General features: G+C 40.3%; 1 protein-coding gene across 3 annotated transcripts in view; it reads right to left on the bottom strand.

Annotated features, from left to right (window-relative positions):
- The window catches only part of MICU1 (mitochondrial calcium uptake 1), a 142,930-nt gene that overhangs the window by 18,743 nt on the left and 101,661 nt on the right, over window positions 1–22,526 (bottom strand). For all 3 annotated transcript variants that reach the window (XM_087824350.1, XM_016224047.2, XM_016224053.2), the window contains 2 exons: window positions 11,482–11,619; window positions 4,856–4,964 (listed from right to left, as the gene is read on the bottom strand). In XM_087824350.1, coding sequence (XP_087680476.1) covers window positions 4,856–4,964; window positions 11,482–11,619 — 247 coding nt within the window. The remainder of the gene's footprint in view (window positions 1–4,855; window positions 4,965–11,481; window positions 11,620–22,526) is intronic.

Raw genomic sequence — 22,526 nt, 5'->3', positions numbered from 1 at the left:
TGGTGTATACATACTGATGTAAATAAAGATGTACATGTAGAGGTATGAATACATATGACAGAAATATGTTATGGCTGAAACTTGGCTATAACTGAAAGGTTAATTCTTTACCCAAATTAAAAAAGGAGTAGGTGAAAACTTTCCCAGGTTCTCTAAAGTAGCTGGTTGCGGAAGTGGTTACATTGCATATTCTATATAAATTGGGTCTACCATTCAGACCCCTCCTTAAAGAAAAGGCATAAGGAATTAAAGAGTTTTTTTCCCTGCTCTGCCTCCTAGACAGCGGAGAGAGTATGCCTATGACTTTGTATACATACATGTGATGAAAACTGAGTGAAGAGATTCTGGACTGAAAACATAACCTCGTATTTTCTCCGTATCTTAAGCTAATTTTAAAATGGAAGCAAACTGCCTCCCTGAAGTCATGGTTTTTTCATTACTTGACCATAAAACACCTCGCAATCCTGAATTATTTGCCCACTTCAGAGTTAAAACAGGAAAATCAACTTGGAAAAGTTTCTTCCTCTGTTCTACGCTGATAATAGGAAACTAGTTTATGGGAAACCCCCCCAAAAATCTAAAAGACCTCGCTGAATGAACAGATAATAGTCCTCACATCCTGACTGCCTCTCCGCGACCAACTCTCAGGCCCATAAACTGGACCCTCGCAATCACGGTGCAAATTAGCGAGAGCATCAGCTTTTTTAAAAGTCGTATAGATTAAGAAAATGAAATAAAAGGCATCCCATTTGGAAAGAAAGAAGTTAAAATAATCTCTATTTGCAGATGGCATAATTTCATATTAGAAAACCTTATGGAATCCACCGAACAGTGTAAACCTCAGTCAGTGCTTCGGAAATCACAGGGCAGAACACAAAAGGGAAATACGGGCATGGTCACCCCCCCCCAAATGAAGAGAAGTCATTGCTAGCAGATCTGTACCACAAGGAATGATAAAGGAAGTTCTTCAGGCTGATTTTAGGGAAAGTGAGCCCAGATAAAATTTAGATATTCAGGAATAAATGTAAAGATGGAAAAGATGAGTAAACAATGAATATGGGTAAGTATAAAAGATTACTTTTTCTCTTAATTTCTTAAAGATACAACTGTTGAAAGTTGAAATTCTAACATTGTACTACAGGAATTATAACATACACAGATGAAATATAAATGACAATACAGTATAAAGGATGGAGTGCTGGTAAACGAAACTATAGGACTGTAAGGTTCTTATGTGTCACTGGAAGTGGTACAGTATTAACTTTAACTAAATCATGAAAAGTTGTAATCTCCAGAGAAACCGCTAATGTAAAAACTGCAAAGCAACATAGCTAAAAGGCCACTGGAGACCCAACGATATGTCTCGAAGAGATGCACCTTAAAGACACAGGTAGGCTGAACAAAAGGACAGAAAGACACCACGCCAACAACAAGCACGAAAGCAGCTGCAGTGTTACATCAACACCGGGCAAAACAGGTTTCAAAAAAGGCTTATTACTGAAGATGAAGGGGGGACGTTCCTTAAGGATACAAGGGCCGATCCATCAGAAGAGCATTATAATCCTTTTTTGCTTTGTTTTGTTAATCTTCACCAAGGATGTTTTTTCCATTGATTTCTTTTTTAGAAAGAGCAGAGGGAAGGGAGGGGCTGAGAGGGGGAGAGAGAAACATTGATGTGAGAGAGACACATTGATGGGTTGTCTGCCAGGACTGAGGTAGGTGCCCTTGGCTGGAATCGAACCCCGGACCCTTCAGTCTGTGGGCCGACGCTCTAACCACTGAGCTAAGCCGACTAGGGCAAAAATCAATTGTATTTTAATAGCAGCAGCAAAAAATTGGAAAACAAAAATTTCATTTATAATAGCATCAAAAACATAAGATATTTATAATAAACTTTAAAAAATATGTGCAAGACCTGTATACTTAAAAAACTACTGAGAGATGGATTTAATTGACATTTACAGATCATTTCACCCCAAAGCTGCAGGATAGGCATTCTCCTCAAGTGCCCATGGGACAGTCTCAAAGACAGACCACATGTTAGGACACAAAACAAGTATCTACAAGTTCAAGAACACTGAAATCATATCAAGCATCATCTTGGCCATTTACACATGGAATACTACGCAGCTATAAAAACGAAGGATACCCTACCCTTTGGGACAGTATGGATGAACCTGGAGAGTCTTATGCTAAGCGAAATAAGCCAGCCAGAGAAAGACAAGTATCACATGATCTCACTCATATGTGGAATCTAATGAACAAAATAAACTGATGAACAAAACAGATCCAGAGACAGAAGCATGGAACAGACTGAGGGATCTCAGAGGGAAGGCAGGGGTGGGAGGGTGAGAGAATAGCCTAAGAATTTATAGGAATATATGCATAACCCCTGCACACAGACAATAGTGTAGTGATGGCCTGGAGGAGGGGTGCACGGTGGAGGGATCAATGGGGGAAGAAAGGGGACATCTGTAATACTTTCAACAATAAAGATAAATTAAACAAAAACAAAAACAAAAAACCACTGCTGAGAGAAATCCAAGAAAACCTAAAGAAAGCGACAAGCTGATCCTAATATTTGTATAGAAATACGAGGGACCTAAAACATCCAGAGCAGTCTTGGAGAAGAAGAGTCAGGTTGGGAGAATTTATAACCTCTTCTACTTCAAGACTTTCTGTAAAGCTGCAGTAACCAAGACGGTGACCATGGGCATGAAGAAAGACATGGAAAAATGGAACGGAATAGAGAGCTAAGAAACAGATCTACACTTAAAAGATTATTTGATTTCTTTATAAAGGTCCCAGGGCAAACCAATGGAAGGCCTTTTCAACAAATAATGCTGGTACAACTGGATATCCATATTTAAAAAAAATCTTGACTTCAACTTCACACAATATATAGAAATCAGAGGTGGATCATATATAAAATATAAGAGCTAAAACACTAATGTTTCTAGGAGAAAAATACAGGAGAGTATCTTCATAGTTTGGTGGTAAAGGTTTATTAGGACCAGAAAGTAATAACCAAAAAATTAAATTGGGTGAATTACACTTTATCAAAATAAAAAAATCCACTTCTGTCAATCAAAAGACACCATTCAGAAAATGAATAGGCAAGTTACAGGCTAGAAAAATATTCACAAAATATATATCTGACACAGGACTTGTATCTAGGATATATCAAGATCTTCCATAATTCAACAGTAAGACAAGCAACCCTAAAACTGGGCAAAAGATTTGAACAGACACTTCACCAAAAAAGATATATGAATACTAGCCCAAAAAGCTGCTCAACAGCGGAAGCTGTCAGGGAAATACAAATTAAAACACAGTGAGACACCTTTATACACACTCCAGAATTGCTTAAATTAAAAAAGACTGTTGTTAACCAATTGTTAATAAGAACATGGAACTACTTAAATTGCTGCCATTGCTGGTGAGAGTGTAAAAGATACAGTGTGAAAAAAAGTCTGACAGTTTTTTATAAAGAAATACTCACCTTCCCCTGGACCCAGCAATTCATTCCATAGGTATTTATCCAAGAGAAGTGAAAATACATGTCCTCAAAAAACTAACCGAAGACTGTTCATAACAGCTTTATTAAAGATGGGCAGTAACTGGAAATAGCCAATGTGTCCAACAGAAGATGAATTGTGGAGTAGTCATAAAATGGATTACTATTCATAAAAAGGAACAAACTACTGTACATGCAACAATATGAATGGATCTCAAAAATAGGCTGAGAAAAACATTATAAAGAGTGTACGTTGTATAATCCCATTTTTATGAGGCTCTAGAACAAACAAAATTAAACTATGGTGGAGAAATACACAGAATTAAGATTGTCTCTTGGTGGGTGGAGCAGAAGCTGACTATGAAGGGGAACAAGGTAACTTTAAACAAACATTGAACTTGAGTTAGTGCTTATGGTGAAGTATTAGGAGCTAATGCACTTAAGTCTGTAACTTACTTTGCATCAAAAAATAAAAGGTTGATAGAGGGATAAAGATATGCATAGATATACTATCAGGGAAACATAGCAAAATGTTAATTGAGCCATATATATGAATGTTCTTTGAATAATTATTTCAGCTGTTCTAAATGTTTGAAATTTTTTGTAATAAAATGCTGGGGGAAAATTGTGTTTTCAGCTCCTCAGCTCTCTCACATTGCCTGTACAAACTGGAACTGAATTTGTATGAAGTAAGCCAACAGGAGGCGCTATTTTCAGAGTCATAATTTTATCTTTAAAAAACCCCAACAGACTTTAATACAAGAAATAAACCAAGCCCATTCCTTCTCACCAAAGAATGAATTAAAATGCAGAGTGATTTTAGCTTCACATTATATATGTAATGACTCTGGCTCCAATGGAGTTTAGAAGTTTCATGCACTTTGCCTCAGCTTAGATGCCTATTTCCAAAGCTAATCATTTAAAGATGGGCATCTGCCTTGACTATAGTTTATTTTTAATGTAACTCTACGCCACCCCACTTTCAATGAATTTACTGGGGTGACAGTGGTTAACAAAATTATAACAGGTTTCAGGTGCACAATTCCACAACACATCATCTGTGCTCTGTGTGTTCACCCCAAGTCAAGTCTCCTTCCATCACCATTTATCCCTCCTACATTGCCTTGACTATAGTGTTTAGCAAAAGAAAACATATTTGCTGAGCTTGGCCTCTTAAGGTGAAACTCAAGGATCATGCAATGAAAACAAACCAAACCGAACTGAAAAACAATGTCAGGGAAATCATATGACAGACAGTTAATGGGGGGTAGTCACCTAATAGATTATAGACAGATTCAATGCTTATACCTTCAGGAAAAAACTTTTGGGTTTCATTACCTTTATCAAGAGATGCCCCAGCCATATGGTAAAAGCTCAGTGCAGTGTCCACATCATTAATATTCTTTAGGAAAGTAAAGAAGTTCTCAACTTCCTGAAAAGTCAGACCCTGAAAGAAGAGAGACAGCAGAGTAAGACAGGAACTTCTGGCAAAAAGCTGCATAAATGCAGAAAACTAGGCTGTTATTATGTCTATCAATCAGAAATTTATGCTATGTCTAGAACAGAGATTGAATAAATTAGTCGTGGAATGTCAAATTTGTACACAACAGGGGAACAAAACTCTAGAATTTTACCCTGAGAAAGGCAAGCTGGCTAATTGCTGTCCTCTCACACGTAAAAAATATGTATGACATAAAGTTGGTACAGTGGTGGCTGGATATCTTTAATGAAAATATTTCTAACTATGCCTTCCAATTAGTCACAATTATCTATTTTGACATTTCCTAAATGAGCTGTAGCCACTTGTTCTGTCATATACTTTAACAAGTAAGACCAGAGTTAGGACTTCTGCTTAAATAATCTACTCACAGGCCAACTAAGCTTTTTGAAGCTTAAGCTAATTAAAGAATCACCAAAGTCAGTGATATACATGGGAAAGGTTTCAGAATGTAGCAGAAACCCAAGGCCTTGGGAAGCTGTTCATTATCACAATTTAAGAGCTATTGATAAAGCAATTTGCCACTTAATTTTAATCTGATGAAATTCTGTGAATAAAGAAATTCTTTTCAGCCCAGCCGGGTGTGGCTCAGCGGTTGAGCGTTGACCTAGGATCCAGGTGATCGGGGTTCGATTCCCCGTCAGGGCACATGCCTGGGTTGCGGGCTCGATCAATGACTCTCTCGTCACTGATGTTTCTATCTCTCTCTCTCTCCCTCTCCTTTCCTCTCTCTGAAATCAATAAAGATACATTTTAAAAAAAGAAAAAAAAAGAAATTCTTTTCAAAGGCTAGTCAAAGGTTTGCTGACCTCAAATTTTAGTTTCTATGAAGGCTCGAGAGAGTGTAGTTACATAAATAGGGGCTACAGGGAACTCCCTTACAGGGAGGAAGGTTGTCCTATTTGCCTACTTCCCACTTCTCACACATCATGCTGTGATGGAAATGAATACAATTTCTAAGAAGTAAATAACACTGCAGACACACTGAGGTTAATGCCTTTTAATGAAAAATCAGGCCCTTAATGGACTGCGATGCTGACTGGTTCCCACTTAGTGATGCTGCTCTTCCAATTTCCATTTCTACTAACTACAGAGCCCAGGAGTCCACAATGGGAACTCAGTAATAAGGAAACCTCAAGAGAGACTATAGTACTTTCCTGGCATTCTCCAAACTGGGTCAGTGGTGCCTTTCTTATTTTATCAATCAAACGAAGAGCTAAAATACTGCATGTATAATTACATCACACGATCTTTTATAGTTTATTCCCCAAGAATTAAAGAAATTAAACTTTTTCTTGTGGAATATGATGACTATATAGAAAGGCACAGGTCTGGCCGGGTGGCTCAGGTTGTTTAGTGTCCCATGCACTGAAAGGTCGCTGGTTTGTTTCCCGGTCAGGGCACACACCCACGTAGGGGGTTCGATCCCCAGTTGAGGTGCATGCAGGAGGCAACCGATGGATTTTTCTCTTTCACATCAATGTTTCTCTCTCTCTTCCTCTCTCTCTCAAATCAATAAACATATCATCAGGTGAGGATTAAAAGAAATTTTTAAAAATGTAACATTTTGTTTTTTATTATATAGGTAAAATAAAAAATATTTATTGAGCACTTACTAACCATTGAGCACTATGCCAGAAATAGTGAGGGAAATAAAATTGCATTGGCTTGGTTCTATAGGGCTTAAAATTTAGATTGATCTCCTCAGAGAAGAGATCATGCCAGTCATGAAATTTTTATTTTTTATTGATTTTAGAGAGAGGCAGGGGGAAGGGGGAAAGAGAGAGGAAGAAAGAGAGAGAAACATCGATTTGTTGTTCCACTTACCCACTCATTGGCTGACTCTTGTATATGCCCAGACTGGGATTGAACCTACAACCTTGGTATATCGGGACGATGCTCTTATTAACTGAGCTACCCATCCAGGGCTGCATGAAATTCTTATTTCTTGGTAACTGTCCCAGTAAAAACTCAGAGAGTTATTAGAATAAAACTGTAATGTGAGGTTTGTGGATGGAAAGTGAAAGGATATGCTTTCTCAGGTTGAGCTGTTCAGGTTAGAAGCCCATAATTTAGGCACAATCTATTGGCAGGGGACTTAAACTACAGTCATGGTGGTCAAAAGGAAATATCCTTTTAGGCTTGGCATCAAAGGAATTTTCTTGCCTAGCTGGGGGGAAGTGGAAGAAGGAAGAGTTATTTTATTCTGTGATGGATGTGAGAGAGAAACATCGACTGGCTGCCTCCCGCACGCACCCCTACTGGGGACCAAGCCCGGGCATGTGCGCTGACCGGGAGCTGAACTGGCGACCCTGCGGTGCATGGAACGGCGCTCAGGCAGCTGAGCCACACTGGCCAGGGGGATTTGCTAAAATACCAAAGTTTGCAGCTTCTGCCCTCTTGAGCATAGAAAACTACCACAATGAATGAAATTTATGAAATCCCAGGGAACTCTGTCTTTCTTTTAGTGAGGAGAAGACAACAACTTAGAGGTTTGGCCTGGAAGAATTCACAGGAAAAAGAATAGTGAGGGGAACAGGAAAAATCTAGTAGAGGACAGGGATTAACCTTTAAAACAAGCTCAAACAAAACATGTTCTCTCATAAAAAGAAAAGGAAAAAAAGAAAACTGTTAAGTAAGAAACATGGTGGTTACTCAGGGTATGAACAGAGGAAATTTCCCAGGAACGGCAGGCTCCCCAATTCTTCAGGCCATTACCCAGGGACAAGAGAGCCAGCGCCACTCCAGAGCAGTGGCTCACAAGCCCAATTTCACATCAGAACCACCTGGAAGCCTTTTAGGAAACACTGATGCCTGGACCCACCCACTGAGCTTCTGATTTAATTAGTCTGAAGAGGGCTCCAACAGCTACATTTCTGAAAAGTTCCCCAAGTGAGCCTACTGGGCAACCAGCCTGCTTTAGGGGAAGAGTGCGGTCAGGAGAAACAGAGCTTTGCCATGGGAAGGACAAGGTCTGGAATAGGAAGTGCTGGATTTCAGTCCGGACTCTGGGTGGGTCATCAATGTCTCTTTCTCTATGTCTCTATATTTTCCAACGCAACATGAGATCTAACAAGGCTGTTAGAAACACAGAAAAAGAAAAATGCCTGTGAGGCACTGCATGGTCACTAAGTATTCTACAGGTATTTATTTAATACACCACTAGGACTTTCAATCTTGTAGGTCTGGTTGGATATTTTGTACAGAACCCCACAAATAAAGTGTTTAACATGAGCCAAATGAAAACTTACATTTTCATGCTAACAATTAATCCAAAGTGAAATAAAGAAGCAATTAGAAAAGATGGTGATTCCCCTCTAATAGGAAACGGTCCTAGAGAGATGGACTGGTAACTACAGGAGCAAAGGTCCTTCATTCACTCTCATTTTACCTAATTACTATGTTCACAAACTATTTAACCAACATGAGAGGACAATCAATCTCATTCTCCTTGCTAAAGCAGGCCAGAAATTCTGGGCCAGAAGTAATTCAGTACCCCAGATTTTCATCATCTGACAAATTTGTCCTTTTACTTCAAAGCTCTTTTGAAAGGTCTTCAGGTCCTAAATTAACTCCTGCCAAAGCTAAAATACTCTATTCCTTCAAGGGAGATGTCTCCAACATCCAATTTATTGCTCTTAAATATAAATTCATAATAAAACATGAATTAGCCTATCATGATAGATAATTATTTTAAGGTCAAATCAATGTCTGAGCCAAACTTTAAAAATAAGTCTGGTTGCCCGGCTGGTGTGGCTCAGCGGTTGAGCGTTGACCTAGGATGCAGGAGATCGTGGTTTGATTCCTGGTCAGGGCACATGCCGGGTTGCAGGCTTGATCCCCAGTGGGGGATGTGCAGGAAGCACCCGATCAATGACCCTCTCATCATTGATGTTTCTATCTCTCTCTCCCTCTCCCTTCTCTCTGAAATCAATGAAGACATATTTAAAAAAAATCTGGTTAAAAGAAAGGAGTGTTTCCTAATGCAAACACTATGCTTCCAGCATCAGCACTAAAAAATCCACCTAAACATTTGCAATCTATTTTCTGAAATTATAATTTCCAACAGATCTGAGCTGGTACTGGGTAGTGTATAAGTATTGTTCTCTTGTCACTTTCCATTAATAACAAGGCCTTCCCTCACAGCCAAGGGAACACCTGCTCTAGGGACAGGCTGGACTGAATTCAGAGAAGCTGACACTTTCTCTCAGAGCTCAGCCTGCCCTCAGTTGCAGTTCACAGCCTGGTTCTGAGGTCCTTTCAGCTTCCTGACATCCAAGACAAGGAGGAAAAAGTCTGGGTGATAAGAATTGCTTTCCACCCAACTTGGGGCAATGCTGTTCATGCAAGATTTCCTGCACAAAGACCAATAGCTAAGGAAACAGACAAGTACAGTACTAGCAATCCTATTTCTTATTTTCAGTTATTGAATCTTTAAAGCCACAGAGCCCTTATAATGCACATGTAGGACAAGCTTCTCAATTCATGAGGCCAATAAGGTTAAACAATTTGTCTAATGTCCAAGGAAACCTCTGAGGCAGGACTTGAATCCAAGTCTTCTAGCTCCATGTCTCCCATACCACACTAACTTGGCAATCTCCCATGGAACATTTTTGGTGCCAGGTCACTTTCCTGATCATGGCCAAATTGGTAATCATTGTCCAGTGGAAAGAGTATTGGGCTGAGAATGAGATGATATGGCTTTGGTGGCATTGCTCTGTGTGTGTGCGTGTGTGTGTGTATGTCTGAGATCTTTAAGAGGTCTGGCCTCCTAATTAATTTCTGCTTCATTGTGTCCTTCCTACTCCCTGGCAAACTCCCAGATGCTGACTCAGTTCTACCATCTGCCTCTTCTTGCACCAGGTGTAGCCAGTGTCGAAAGGCATTAGAGTAGGGTTGATTAGTGCCACTACAAATCCATGGCCTCCAATCTCAATGTTGCTCAAAAGATGCTCAATCATTTCTTCCTGAATTCTCAACCTTAGTATCAGTCTTTCTGCTTCTATGCTCACTCCCTTCCAAAATATTTTTCATAAAGTAGCCAGAGTCATCTCTTTAAATATATGTACAACCATACCATTTCACTGCTCACAACCCTTTAATAGCTTCCCATTCCACTGTGAATAAAATCCAAACTCATTCCCTGCCTACAAGGTCCTGCATGTCCTGGCCCTCACGTCCCCCTCTGACCTTGTTGCTGTCCATTCTCCTTGCTAGTATGTTCCAATCTCAACAGTCCTCTTCGGTTCCTCACACATGCCACATTTCTTTCCTTCCTGTTATGGAATGAATGTTTGTGTCCCCCCCAAAACTTATACACTGAAGTCCTACCTCCTAGTGGTTTTATTAGGAGAGAGGGCTCTAAGTAAATAATTAAGGTTAAATAAGGTCCTAGGGGTGGGAGCCCTGGTCTGATATGATTAGTGTTCTTATAAGAAGACACATCAGAGAGCCAGTGTGGGCACTCTCCCTCCTCCTTGCCTCTCTGTGCAGATGCCAAGGAAAGGCCATGTGAGGACACAGCAGGAGGACAGAGTCTACAGGCCAGGGAGAGCCCTCATTACAAACCTAATTTGCCAGTATCTTGATCATGGACTTCTAGCCTCCAGAACTGTGAGAAAAATTAATTTCTGTCGTTTAAGCCACCTAGCCTGTGGTATTTTGTTGCAGCAGCCCAGGCAGGCTTACATAGCTCATGAGGGTTTCCAACATGTGCTGTTTCCCTTCTGGGGCTCCCGCCCTCTTCCTTTCCTCCTCCTCTCTCTGCTTCCTTACTTCTCGTTTAATACGCCCTCCATCGGGCCACTCTAATGAAACAGCTCTCCACAGGTCACCAACGACTACTGTTTAACCAAAACCACCTTACATTACTGGATGTTTACCATCTCACATTGCTAGGCCATCTCCGTCACATGCAACGCTGTAGACCTCAGTTCCTGAATCCTCTACTTCCTTGGCTTCTATTTCACTACTTTCTCCAGGTATCTCTCTAAATATGTTTCAAGATTTCCTTCCCCAGGTGCTTAAATGTTAGTGCTCCACTGGACTTTGCCTTGGGCCACAGTTCTTTGCTATATTATGCTCTCCCTGGGTAATCCATGCCATTCCCCTTGTTTTACTTCTTACTGGGTGTTGACGATTCCCAAATCTATCTCATCCCCTAAAATACTTAAATATCCAAATGCCTGCTACTTGGATGGCCACAGGCATCTTAAACTCAAGATATCTACAACGGAACTCTTTACCTTCCCTATAAACCAGCCTCTCTTTTTAAATTCTCAGTCTCAGTTCATGGTGTCACCCTTTGCCCAACTAGGAAAACTAGAACCATTCTGGGCTCCCCACTCCTCCTCTTCCACTGCTCATTTTTTCAGGTACCAGAGATGAATTAGTTGTAATCTTTGGGTGATGCCATGGTAGTTTCCATGGTTTGGTTCTTTTCCTTCCCCTGGGCAACGATACTTACCTTTCCCTCTTTGAAGTGCTTCTTGAGCTGCTTCTGCATGGCCATCAGCTTCTTGGACTGCACCCCGCTGTAGGCGAGCAGCATGCCCCCAAACTGCCTCTCAGTAATTCTCCCGTCCACAGGGTCATTGCGTTCAAACTGAGAGGGAAGCAGAAAGAGTGTTCTTGGGGTCAAATGGAAGTATTTTGACATGGAATGTGGGGTGATCAACTGTGTTGGATGGCAGAAAATAGTTGATGGCCAGGACTATTTCTGAACTACAATTCTCACTGAGGTTTGAAAAAATTAATCAGAAAGAGAAGATGTGGGCCCTTCTCCAGCTCTGCCACTAAATGTTTATGTAATCAGGAGCGTAACCCAAATACTTTGGGCCTCAATTTCCTCATAGATAAAGCATAGCTGCAGTAACATCTCATATACCTTACAGATCAGGAGCGTCTTTGCAGGGATCAAAACAATGTTAAAACTCCATTCTAATTCATGAGTAATATTATTGGTAATAAGTAATCTTTGGGCCATCTATATCCCTGCTACTCAGAGAACACATAAAATCTATTATATGTTTAATTAATTATACATATATAAAGTCATATCAGTTCTTCAGTCTGTACTTAATATTGTTATACACTCAGGCCTTTAAGGATTTCAGGTTTTCCCCCAATGGTAATGAAATGCTAGGACATCAGTAGAACTTGAAAAAAATGTAGAGTATAGAATATCTTAATTAGACATGCTTACCATAAAGCTACTGAAAAATCATTAAATATATTTAAATATGCAGATGAAAAGGTTAAGTATAAAGGACCTCTAGCTAATCTTAGTAATATTAGAAAATTAAGATTTTAATATAAAAATGGAGATCAGAAAGTCATCTCAATGCCAGCTGTAGTGTTAATAATACTTATAAATGCATAGATAATAAACTGGACCCAGAAACAAATTAGAAAGCACAATGATTTGAAGATGGTAAAATTTCCCCATGGTTTTACTGGAAAATAACAGTTACCAGGAAACTTTCAGATTTCTATGTGGTGAGACATGATCCTGTTCTCCTAAGAGGGGTATGTATACACAGACATAAGACATTGCTAGTAAGGTCATATCAACAAACATTTCCTGTCTACTAGTTGTCTAGCACTGTGTTAGTCTTGCAGGGTACAGGAAAGATGATTTAGTTTCTGTCCTTAGGGCCTTCACCATCTAGTCGGGAGATAAGACTTACACATGAGACACAAAATAAGGAAGTATGTAGTCAAGAGTGAAATTCTCTTTCGATTCTCATTTCCTCAGTTAGCTTGTAAGTTGTTTCCTCACTGGTGAGACTGTCAGTGAGCAATACACAAGAACTGCATTTTAACAACAGCAGCCATTTACTAAGCATCTACTATGGGCCAGGTTCTTCACCCGTATGTTTTTTCACTTAGTCACTATAACAACTCTAAGGAGTAGATACTATCAGCTCCATTTTACAGATGAGAAAACTGAGGCAACATGAAATTACATGTGGCAGAGCTGGGATGCTAACTCAGCTCTGTCTGGAACCAAGGACTGTATCTCAGTATCACACTGTTTCATCCTTCTAAGCAGTGGCACATATTCATCCTATAGAACAGCACTATGTTGTTTTGGAAAGACTGACACTGCCATGGGGCTTAGTCATATTTAAAGTGAGAGGCAAAACAATTTCCAAAGAGATCAACACCATCAATATCAAGTGAAAGCCTCTTTTTTAACTCAGCCACTCAGTATTTTAAGTTTGTCATACCATCACTTCTGCAGAGCTGATTAACTTCTGACAACACCAGAAGTTTTCAGGATTCAGTTTAAGTTTGATTTATAATTCAATTTACCACCTTAAAACAAAATGGGGGCCTGAACATTTCTGTGCTAATGGGCATACGTTGTGCAATGTTTGAATCAGGTATCAGTGAAATGTGATACTTGGGCACAAGCTGGAGAGGCACAGTTCTTCTATGGGCTTCTTTAAGGCAAGTGGAACAAGGCTGTGGTTCTGCTCTCCAGGCCAGGCTTCAACAATTGAGGGCACTCATTTCAACCTTATCTGGGAGATGTCACCGCTGAGGAGAAATCTCATATATTTGAATTAGATGCGTTTTAAGCTTTATCCCACAAGACAGATTCAAGGTTGAAATGTTTCTTGTTTATAACATTGGCAGCAGCAGCAGCAGCAGTAGCAGCTTGCTCAAGGCTTATGAAAGGCCCGTATTTGTCTGTTCTCCATATGGGCATAAAGTCTCACCTGTTATGTTTCAAAGACAGAAAAGATAATTTGCAGTGGAGACCCCCATGTAATAATGCCATACTCAAGTTAGCTTTTTTACTAATGTTCACTGAAAACTGAGACTTGTCTTTTTCTATTAGAGTTAGTTGTTATTATTTGGATGTGGTTGGAACCTGAAAGGGCTTAAAGACTATAAACTTCAGCCCTGGTCAGTTAGCTCAGTTGGTTAGAGCATCGTCCCCATACGCCAAGGTTGTGGGTTTGATCTCTGGTCAGGACACATACAAGAACCAACCAATGGATGCATAAATGAGTGGGACAACAAATCGATGTTTCTCTCTCTCACTTTCTCCTCACTTAAAAAAGACTATAAAATTCAGCTCCTTATAGTATGGCTCACTTCAAAGTTTACTACCTCCTCTGTAATTTGATTTTGGGCAACACCTCCCCTTTTAGGACTTTAGGCTCTTTTGAGGCAAGGCTGCCTTATTTCTGAGGTCTTAAACATGGCTGGAGGAGGCAGGGGAGAACTCTTTCTCTCCTGATTTGAACTACTGTGCTATTCATTCAACATTTGTTAACTGAAGACCTACTACACTAAGGCTAGGCAGATTCAAGGGTAGTTTCTCAAAGGCCTTCATTAGGGCTAAATTTTCAAGGGCAACAGCTAGGCATCATGTGGCCCTAGAGACGGAGGGTGTATCTTAAGCCTACACAATCCTGTGGGTGTATTCCTGGAGCACCATATGCATGTAATCCCCACGGTCTTGAGAGGGTCTTTGGGAAAAGACAAAGGTTATTACAAAATTACCACAATGTAGAAAGCTTCTAATTATACATTTGGAAGCTGTTCAAATGACTGGCTTGTATTTTGCATAGTCAAACACTGATAAAGCCTCTTTATGTTCCACTTCGACTACAATGAAAGATTCCATTCTATCTGACACTAGGGCACAAACACTCCCGGTTCTAGAGCACCACTAACCACTGCATGGCTTTTCTGTGTCTAAGAGGAGAAACCCAGCATTTTCTCTCCTGCAGCCCTGCTGCTTTCTCAGATGGATACAAGCTGCTGTCTCTCTGTCGTTCCCCAGGGGACTGCAGGGCAGGCACAGGGGGCCAAAGAGGAGCCAAAAAACTGCCCGCAAGATTTTTCCTGGCCTTCTGTCCGAGCTTTGCCTCTTGCTCCCACCCCCACCCCTTGTTGAGAGAAGAAACAGCCTTTTGGGAGGACAGATGGTCTGCATCTATCTAGATCAGCGTTTTTCAACGGGTGTGCTGAAAGAATGTTTAAAACATGCAGTACCTGACTAGCCAGGGGCTCTGACCTCTTTTCCCATAGAGTGTCACCCAAAACAATGACAGCAGCCAACAACAATAGCCATCCGGTGCGAATGAATCAAAGTTACACCTATTTTTTGGTCAGATTGGCAAAACATAATTTTTGGTGCACCGCAGAGTTTTAGTAATTAGTTTGTGTGCCATGAGATGGAAAAAGTAGAACATGGCTGACCTAGTGAAATGATTTAAGGAAGATGGGAGGCCAGGAAGTGGAGAAAACATGAATTATGGGCAAAGGCCAACACGAGATTAGAAAAATAGTAAAAGGAAAAAGAAATCAGTGTCTGCAAGTGGGTCTTGATTTATTAAAGACTTTTGAGGTTAATACATTCCAACAAATGTAAAATTTGGGGGAGACTTTGTCTATCCCCCGGAGTAAATCCTGCCCTCTTACAAGCATTTCAGAATAATAATTTTCCTGACAGGCTTTTTCTAGTTTCTGAACTGTGCAATTCAAGTAACACATAGTAACCTCAAGCCTGAGATTAGAGGTGCTGAATACATCTTTACTTTTCAACCTGACAGTATTTGGCTTTTGAGATCTTAACCATGCCGCTGCTGCTATTACCAGGAGTCTCAGAGCAACCTCTGTTCTGTCCATCAAAAAGAAACGATTACAGGCGAAGTTCTCTACACAAGCCCATCCAGTGAGCATGACATACACACCATCGTTTGAATATGAAGATATGTCTTCAATGGGCAGGGGACGTCGGAGAGCACCAGGCCAAATTGCATGGAGCCTGAATTTTCTTGATCTCTAAATAAATGATGTATCTTCACTGTCAACACTAAAAAGGTTGTCTTTTGGCTGGCTGATGAGCCAAGGAAAAAGGCTCGTAATTTGGAATTGAGAAAGCATGGTTCAGTGTCCTCACTTTGGGACAAAACGATCCATTAGAGTCTGGGACCATAAGACTATAGGTGACCAAACTAAGCTGCCAGACTTTTCTACTTCAAATCCAAGGACACTTTCCATTTAAAAATTGTTTATAAGAAAGTTCACGCTGATGATCAAACCAAGTTACTAAATGACATGACTACCAATCACCTAGTTAGTTAGGCCAGGAAAAGGCTAACTTCTCAGTCTGAGAGTCAAAACCAGGAAGCTAACAAGACTGACTAAACTTGTTACACTATAGATAACACAAACCAGGGTACGTCTGACTGAGGGTGTCAGGGGAAAACATTTAATTTAATTAATTAATTAATTTTATCTTTTAAAAAATATATCTTTATTGATTTCAGAGAGAGGAAAGGAGAGGGAGAGAGAGATAGAAACATCAGTGATGAGAGAGTCATTGATCGGCTGCTTCCTGCACGCCCCCCCAACTGGGGATCGAGTCCGCAACCGGGGCATGTGCCCTGACTGGGAATTGAACCCCAATCGCCGGGATCCTAGGTCGACGCTCAACCGCTGAGCCACGCCTGGCAGGGCAGGGGAAAACATTTTAGAACTGGAACAAAGGGTTTCAAGGTTTGATCAGTTTTGTTTTTTTCCCATGAGAGGTAACACATTAAAGTGATCAACAATATGGGCTTTAGAATCAGCAAGGCCTGGGTCTGAAGTCTGGCTTGACCCTACACATGCGGCTCTGACTAGGCAAGTGGCTCACTCACTCCAAGGCTTCAAAATCTTCCCACAAAAGACTGAAGATGATATTCCCAATCTCAAAGTGTGGTAAGGAGTAAATGAGAGAATATATATGTAAAGAAATTAGCACAGTTTTGTGCGTAGTTACATGTAGCAATTAATATTTTTACCAACATGTTATTGCTTCCTAGGAAGCCAAACGCCTCAGCTGATTATTCTGTTCTGAGTGGGTCTTAATTAAGTTCGGTTACTACTTCTCACTCCTTTTCATCACTGCTCTTGCCAAGTCTTTGTGCGCAGAATACTACTTTCACATTCGAAGAGCAGAAAAAAGGAAATGCAACTAATTTTATTGATTATTCAACACAGAGTAATTTCAAGATTAAACTACTTAAGAGTTGGCTGGAGCAGAATACCAACTTCGTAAGTCCTGCATCCCGGCCATGTATTATTATCAGACACAAAACCTGCATCAAGGAGGTGCTCAATAAATATGGACTGACTGAACACAGGGGAGACACTAGAAAACTAATTCACAACGCTCTGTCCTTTGTTGAGAGGCTTTTCTACCAAGGCAAGAACTACCTTTCCATTTCTTCCTTAATATCTGCTTCTACGATCCTGATTTCTGCAAGGATACTCTTAAGAATGTCGCCCAGCTGGGCGTGGCTCAGAGGTTGAGAGTGGACCTAGGATCCAGGCGATCGGGGCTCGATTCCCGGTCAGGGCACATGCCCGGGTTGCGGGCTCAATCCTTAGTCGGGGGCATGCAGGAGGCGGCCTATTAATGACTCTCTCATCATTGATGTTTCTCTCTCTTCCTCTCGTTCCCTTTCTCTGAAATCAATAAAGATACATTTAAAAAAAAAGAAAAAAAAGAATGTCATTCATTACGGCTCATCAGTAACCTATTTGAGTGCTTACTACCTGCCGGACACTGTCCTAGGAACTTATTTTATTGAATTCTCACAAGGCTCTACAACAGGCACCATTATTATTCCATTTTATAGGCAAGAAAACAGGCAAAGAGAAGTTAAATAAGTTGCCCAGACAGCTAATCTGGGGAGAAATTTCTCTCTGGTATCAATCCAAACAGTTGACTGCTCTTCCCCTGAAGGTCCCATGGATCATGTTTCCCTTTTTAATCCTGGTTACTGGAAGCTTAGAGGCAAGTGTGTTCTACCTCTAATAAGAACAGAAGACTTTATCTTTGTAAATAATTAGGTGGTTTTATGTGTGATTATTTATTAATGTGCTCTGCAATAAAATTTAACACTTAAAAAAAAAAGAACAGAAGGCTTTATGATTTAAATTTTTCATAACCACCTCACTCCTGGCTTTCTTTACCTTCTTCCTTAACTTTAATTTCTCAGTAAGTTTTAATTTACTTTTGTCTCACTGAATATATTTTTTAAGGGGTTCTTAAATCCTTTCTTGAACTAAGCAGGATATTTAAAAGATGGTTGTTTTAAATCTAGGTTAATCTAGGTTAAAATGGTTAATCTAGGTTGTTTCAATTTTTGGTTATAATGAATACTACCATGCCCGATATGCCAAGGTTGCAGGTTCGATCCCCAGTCAGGGCACGTACAAGAAGCAACCAATGACTGCACAACTAAGTGGAATAACAAATCGATGTTTCTCTTTCTCTGTCTCTCTCTCAAATAAACAAGTTTAAAAATAAATAAATAAATAAATAAATAAATAAATAAATAAATACTACCACTGGGATAATCTTTTTCTGTACTTTTTTTTTTTTAAATGTTTTTATTGATTTTTAGAGAGAGGAGGGGAAGGGGAGAGAGGGTAACATCGATATGAGGGAAACATCAATAGGCTGCCTCCTGCATGCCCTCCACTGAGGACTGAGCCCACAACCCGGGCATGTCCCCGAGCGGGAGTGAAACCAGAGATCTTTTGGTGCATCGGATGATGCTCCACCACCTGAGCCACACTGACCGGGGCCGTACTTATTTTTTCATCATTATTTTTGGATTGATCTCTAAAAATAAAATTCTGAAATAAAAACCCATAGGCTCTTTAATATTATTATGAAATATTTGAAATACACAAAAATAATATACACAATAGACAAGTTATGAAGCATAAAAAAAATGACACCATGAACCTATCACTTAACCTGAGAGAGGAAACATTAGCACAGTGGCTGAAGCTCACCCCCCCCCCCTTCCCCTAAGAGGTAACCACCGCCTGGATTTCTTTTTCTATTGACTTGTTTATTATTAGTTTAAAACGCATGTTTGGGTCCCAAAGCAATATACTGTTTATCTCCATTTGCTTTTGAACTTTATAAAATAGTATCATACTGGATATATTCTGCAATTTGCTTTTTCCAATCAACCTTGTATTTCTAAGATTCATCCATGTTGATACATTTAAGCATGTTTCTTTCAATTTTACTCTGTTGAAGATTTCTGTTGTTTGAAAATGTCACTACTTATCAGTTCTCCTATAAATAAATATTTGAGCTACTGTCAGCTTTTTGTTATTATGAACAATGCTATTGTGAACACTCTTGGATTAGTGTCCTGGTGAAACAGGAGCAAAAGTCTAGAAGTGGAGCTGCTGGCTTACTGAGACAGTACCCAATTACTTTCCACAAGAATCACACTAATATTTCTATCAGCTATGTATAGGAGTTCCCATTACTTCAATTTCAATTTTTATTTTTAAAAATTTTTATTTTTAATGTATCTTTATTGATTTCAGAGAAAGGAAGGGAGAGGGGGAGGAAGAGAGAGAAACATCAATGATGAGAGAGTCACTGATCGGCTGCATCCTGCATGCCCCCCTACTGGGGATCGAGCTCACAACCCGGGCATGTGCCCTGACCGGGAATCGAACCCCGATCGCCTGGATCCTAGGTTGATGCTCAACCGCTGAGCCACACCTGGCCAGGGTCATTTTTCAATTACAGTTGACATACATTATATTAGTTTCAGGTGTACACCCAGTGATTAGATATTACATAACTTACTAAGTGATTATCCCAATAAATTTTCCACCCATCTGACACCATACACAGTTATTAGAATATTACTGACTGTATTTTCTGTGCTGTACTTTAAATCACCAGGACTGTTCTGTAACAACCAATCTGCAATTCTTAATCCCTTTACCTTTTTCACTGTTCCCTGCACACCACTCTCCCATCTGGCAACTGCCAAAATGTTCTCTGTATCTGTGAGTGTGTTCTTGTTCTGCTTGTTCGTTTATTTTGTTTTTAAGATTCAATTGTTAATAGATATGTATATATTACCATTTTATTGTTCATATTTTTTATCTTTTTTTCCCCTCCTTAAAAAAGACCATTTAACATTTCAGATAATACTGGTTTGGTGGTGATGAACTAGTTTAGCTTTTTCTTATCTGGGAAGCTCTTTATCCCTAGATTCTAAATGATAGCTTTGCTGGGGTAGAGTCATCTTGGTTGTAGGTCCGTGATTTTCATCATTTTGAATATTTCTTGCCAATGCCTTCTGGCCTACAAAGTTTCTGTTGAGAAATCAGCTGATAGCCTTATGGGACCTCCCCTGTAGATAAACTAACTGCTTTTCTCTTGCTTTTTTTTAATTAAAATTTTTTTATTGTTTACACTATTGCTGATGTCCCCCCACCCCTTGGAAACCTCTACCCAGTCCCTGATCCCACTCCCTTGGCCCTCACCACACAATTGTCTATGTCCATGGGCTATGCATATATGTTCTTTAATCTCTTGTCCTTCCTTTACCAAGTTGCCCCACCCCGCTCCCCTCTGACATCTGTCAGTCTGTTCCATATATCTATGCCTCTGGTTCTATTTTGTTCATTAGTTTATTTTGTTCATTAGATTCCACATATGAGTGAGATCATATGATGCTTGTCTTTCTCTGACTGGCTTATTTCGCTTAGCACAATAATATCCAGACCCATCCATGCTGTTGCAAAGGGTAAGAGTTCCTTCTTTTTTACAGCCACATAGTATTCCATTGTGTAAGTGTACCACAGCTTTTTAATTCACTTATCTTCTATCTCTTGCTGCTTTTAAGATTATCTCTTTGTCTTAACCTTTGGCATTTAACTTCTGATGAGTCTTGGTGTGGGCCTCTTTGGGTTCATCTTGCTTGGGACTCTCTTCACTTCCTGGACTTGTAAGTTTACTTCCTTCAACAGGCTAGAGAAGTTTTCTGTCATTTTTTCAAATAGGTTTTCAATTCCTTGCTTTGTCCCTTCACCTTCCAGTACCCCTATGATGAGAATGTTAGTACACTTGAAGTTGTCCCAGAGGCTCTCACACAATCCTCAGTTTTTTGGATTCTTTTTTTCTTTTTGCTGTTCCAATTGGGCGTTTCCTGCTTCCTTATCTTCCAAATTGCTGATTTGACTCTCAGCTTCATCTACAGTGGTCTACTGTTGATTGCCAGTAATACAGTCTTCATTTTAGTTACTGTATTCCTCATTTCTGATTGGTTATTTTTTATGTTTTCCATCTCCATATTGCCGTTTCCTATCTCTTTGTTGAAGTTCTAAGTTCAACTACTCTTCCCCTAAGTTCATGGAGCATTCTTATAACCAGTGTTTTAAACTCTGCATCAGGTAGTTTGCTTGTCTCTATTTTGTTGGTTTTTTTTCTCTGGAGTATTGTTCTGTTTTTTCATTTGGGACACAATTCTTTGTCTCCTCATCATGGCTGCTTCCTTGTGTTTGTCTGTATGCATTAGGTAGAGCCACTACATATCCCAGTCTTGGTAGAGTGGCCTTATTTAGTAAGTGTCCAGTGGAGCCCAGTGGCACAGCCTCCCTAGTCACCCAATCTGGGTACCCCCAGTACATGTCACACCCCATGTGGGCTGTGTGCATCCTCCTGTTGTAGTTGAGCTTTTATTGTTGTTGACATGTCAATGGGAAGGATTTATCCCCAGGCTGTTTGACTGTGAGGACTGGCAGCAACCACCATGGAACATCTGCTGTGCAGTGGCTGACCCCATGGAGTAGGGCTTGCTTCAGCAGGGCTCTGGAGTTCACATGCTATAGTTCAACTACCAGAAGAGGCCAACTGTCCCTAGTCCAAATTTCAACGTCTGATTGGTCCATCCTGGGCTGGGTGTCCACTCCTGATCCAATTAGCTAATGGAGGGGAAGGGAAAGGTGATGGGAAGAAAAGCAAGGGAGAGGCACAAAGTACAAGAATGGCTTCCAGAAGCCCACACCTGTGTTTGAGAGGTAGTGTGGGACAAATCCTGGAGAAGAGGGAATGGTTGGAAGTTGAGCAGATATCCCAAGAGGTGCCTAAACACTAACCCGTAATGATGCCACTTAGGAGAGGGTGTGTGCCTTTATCAGGCTTTGTTTACAGCTGATGAAAGTTACTAATTCCACACTATTTCCTGAGCACCTGTTTTGTGTCAGGTATTGTGCCAGGCACTAAGGAAAAAATGATGAGCCCAACATACGCTCTCAAAGTTCTGAAGGAGTGTTTGGAGACAGGTATTTAACAAGCAATCCAATGGTTATGTAGTTAAGTGATTTGAAGGAAAAGTACAGAGTACTTCGGAAATCTGTTACATTACAATGTGGTCTCATTTGTGGTGGGAAGACAGCAAAGCAGAGAAGGCTTCCTTGACTGAGTGAAGTTTACCTGAGCACTGAGGGAGATGAAGGAGGTAACTAGGGGAGAGAAAAGAGGAAGAGTGTCCAGGCAAAGGAACAACAGTGCAGAGGCTCCAAGGGGGTAGAGTGACTGGTAGGAGGTGAACCTGGAGGAGGAGGCAGAGGGGGAATTATACAGAGCCTATGAGCACGAGTTTAATCAAGTCTTTAAGAACAATGAGGTAGGTGGGCAAGAGTGGTTATAGTGAGACTAGTTAGGAG

This window comes from Miniopterus natalensis, chromosome 14 (genome assembly GCF_054644295.1).
Source record: "Miniopterus natalensis isolate mMinNat1 chromosome 14, mMinNat1.hap1, whole genome shotgun sequence".
Classification (NCBI taxonomy): domain Eukaryota; kingdom Metazoa; phylum Chordata; class Mammalia; order Chiroptera; family Miniopteridae; genus Miniopterus; species Miniopterus natalensis.
The sequence above is the reverse complement of the archived record's forward strand: the minus strand, read 5'-3'. Positions and strand labels throughout refer to the sequence as shown.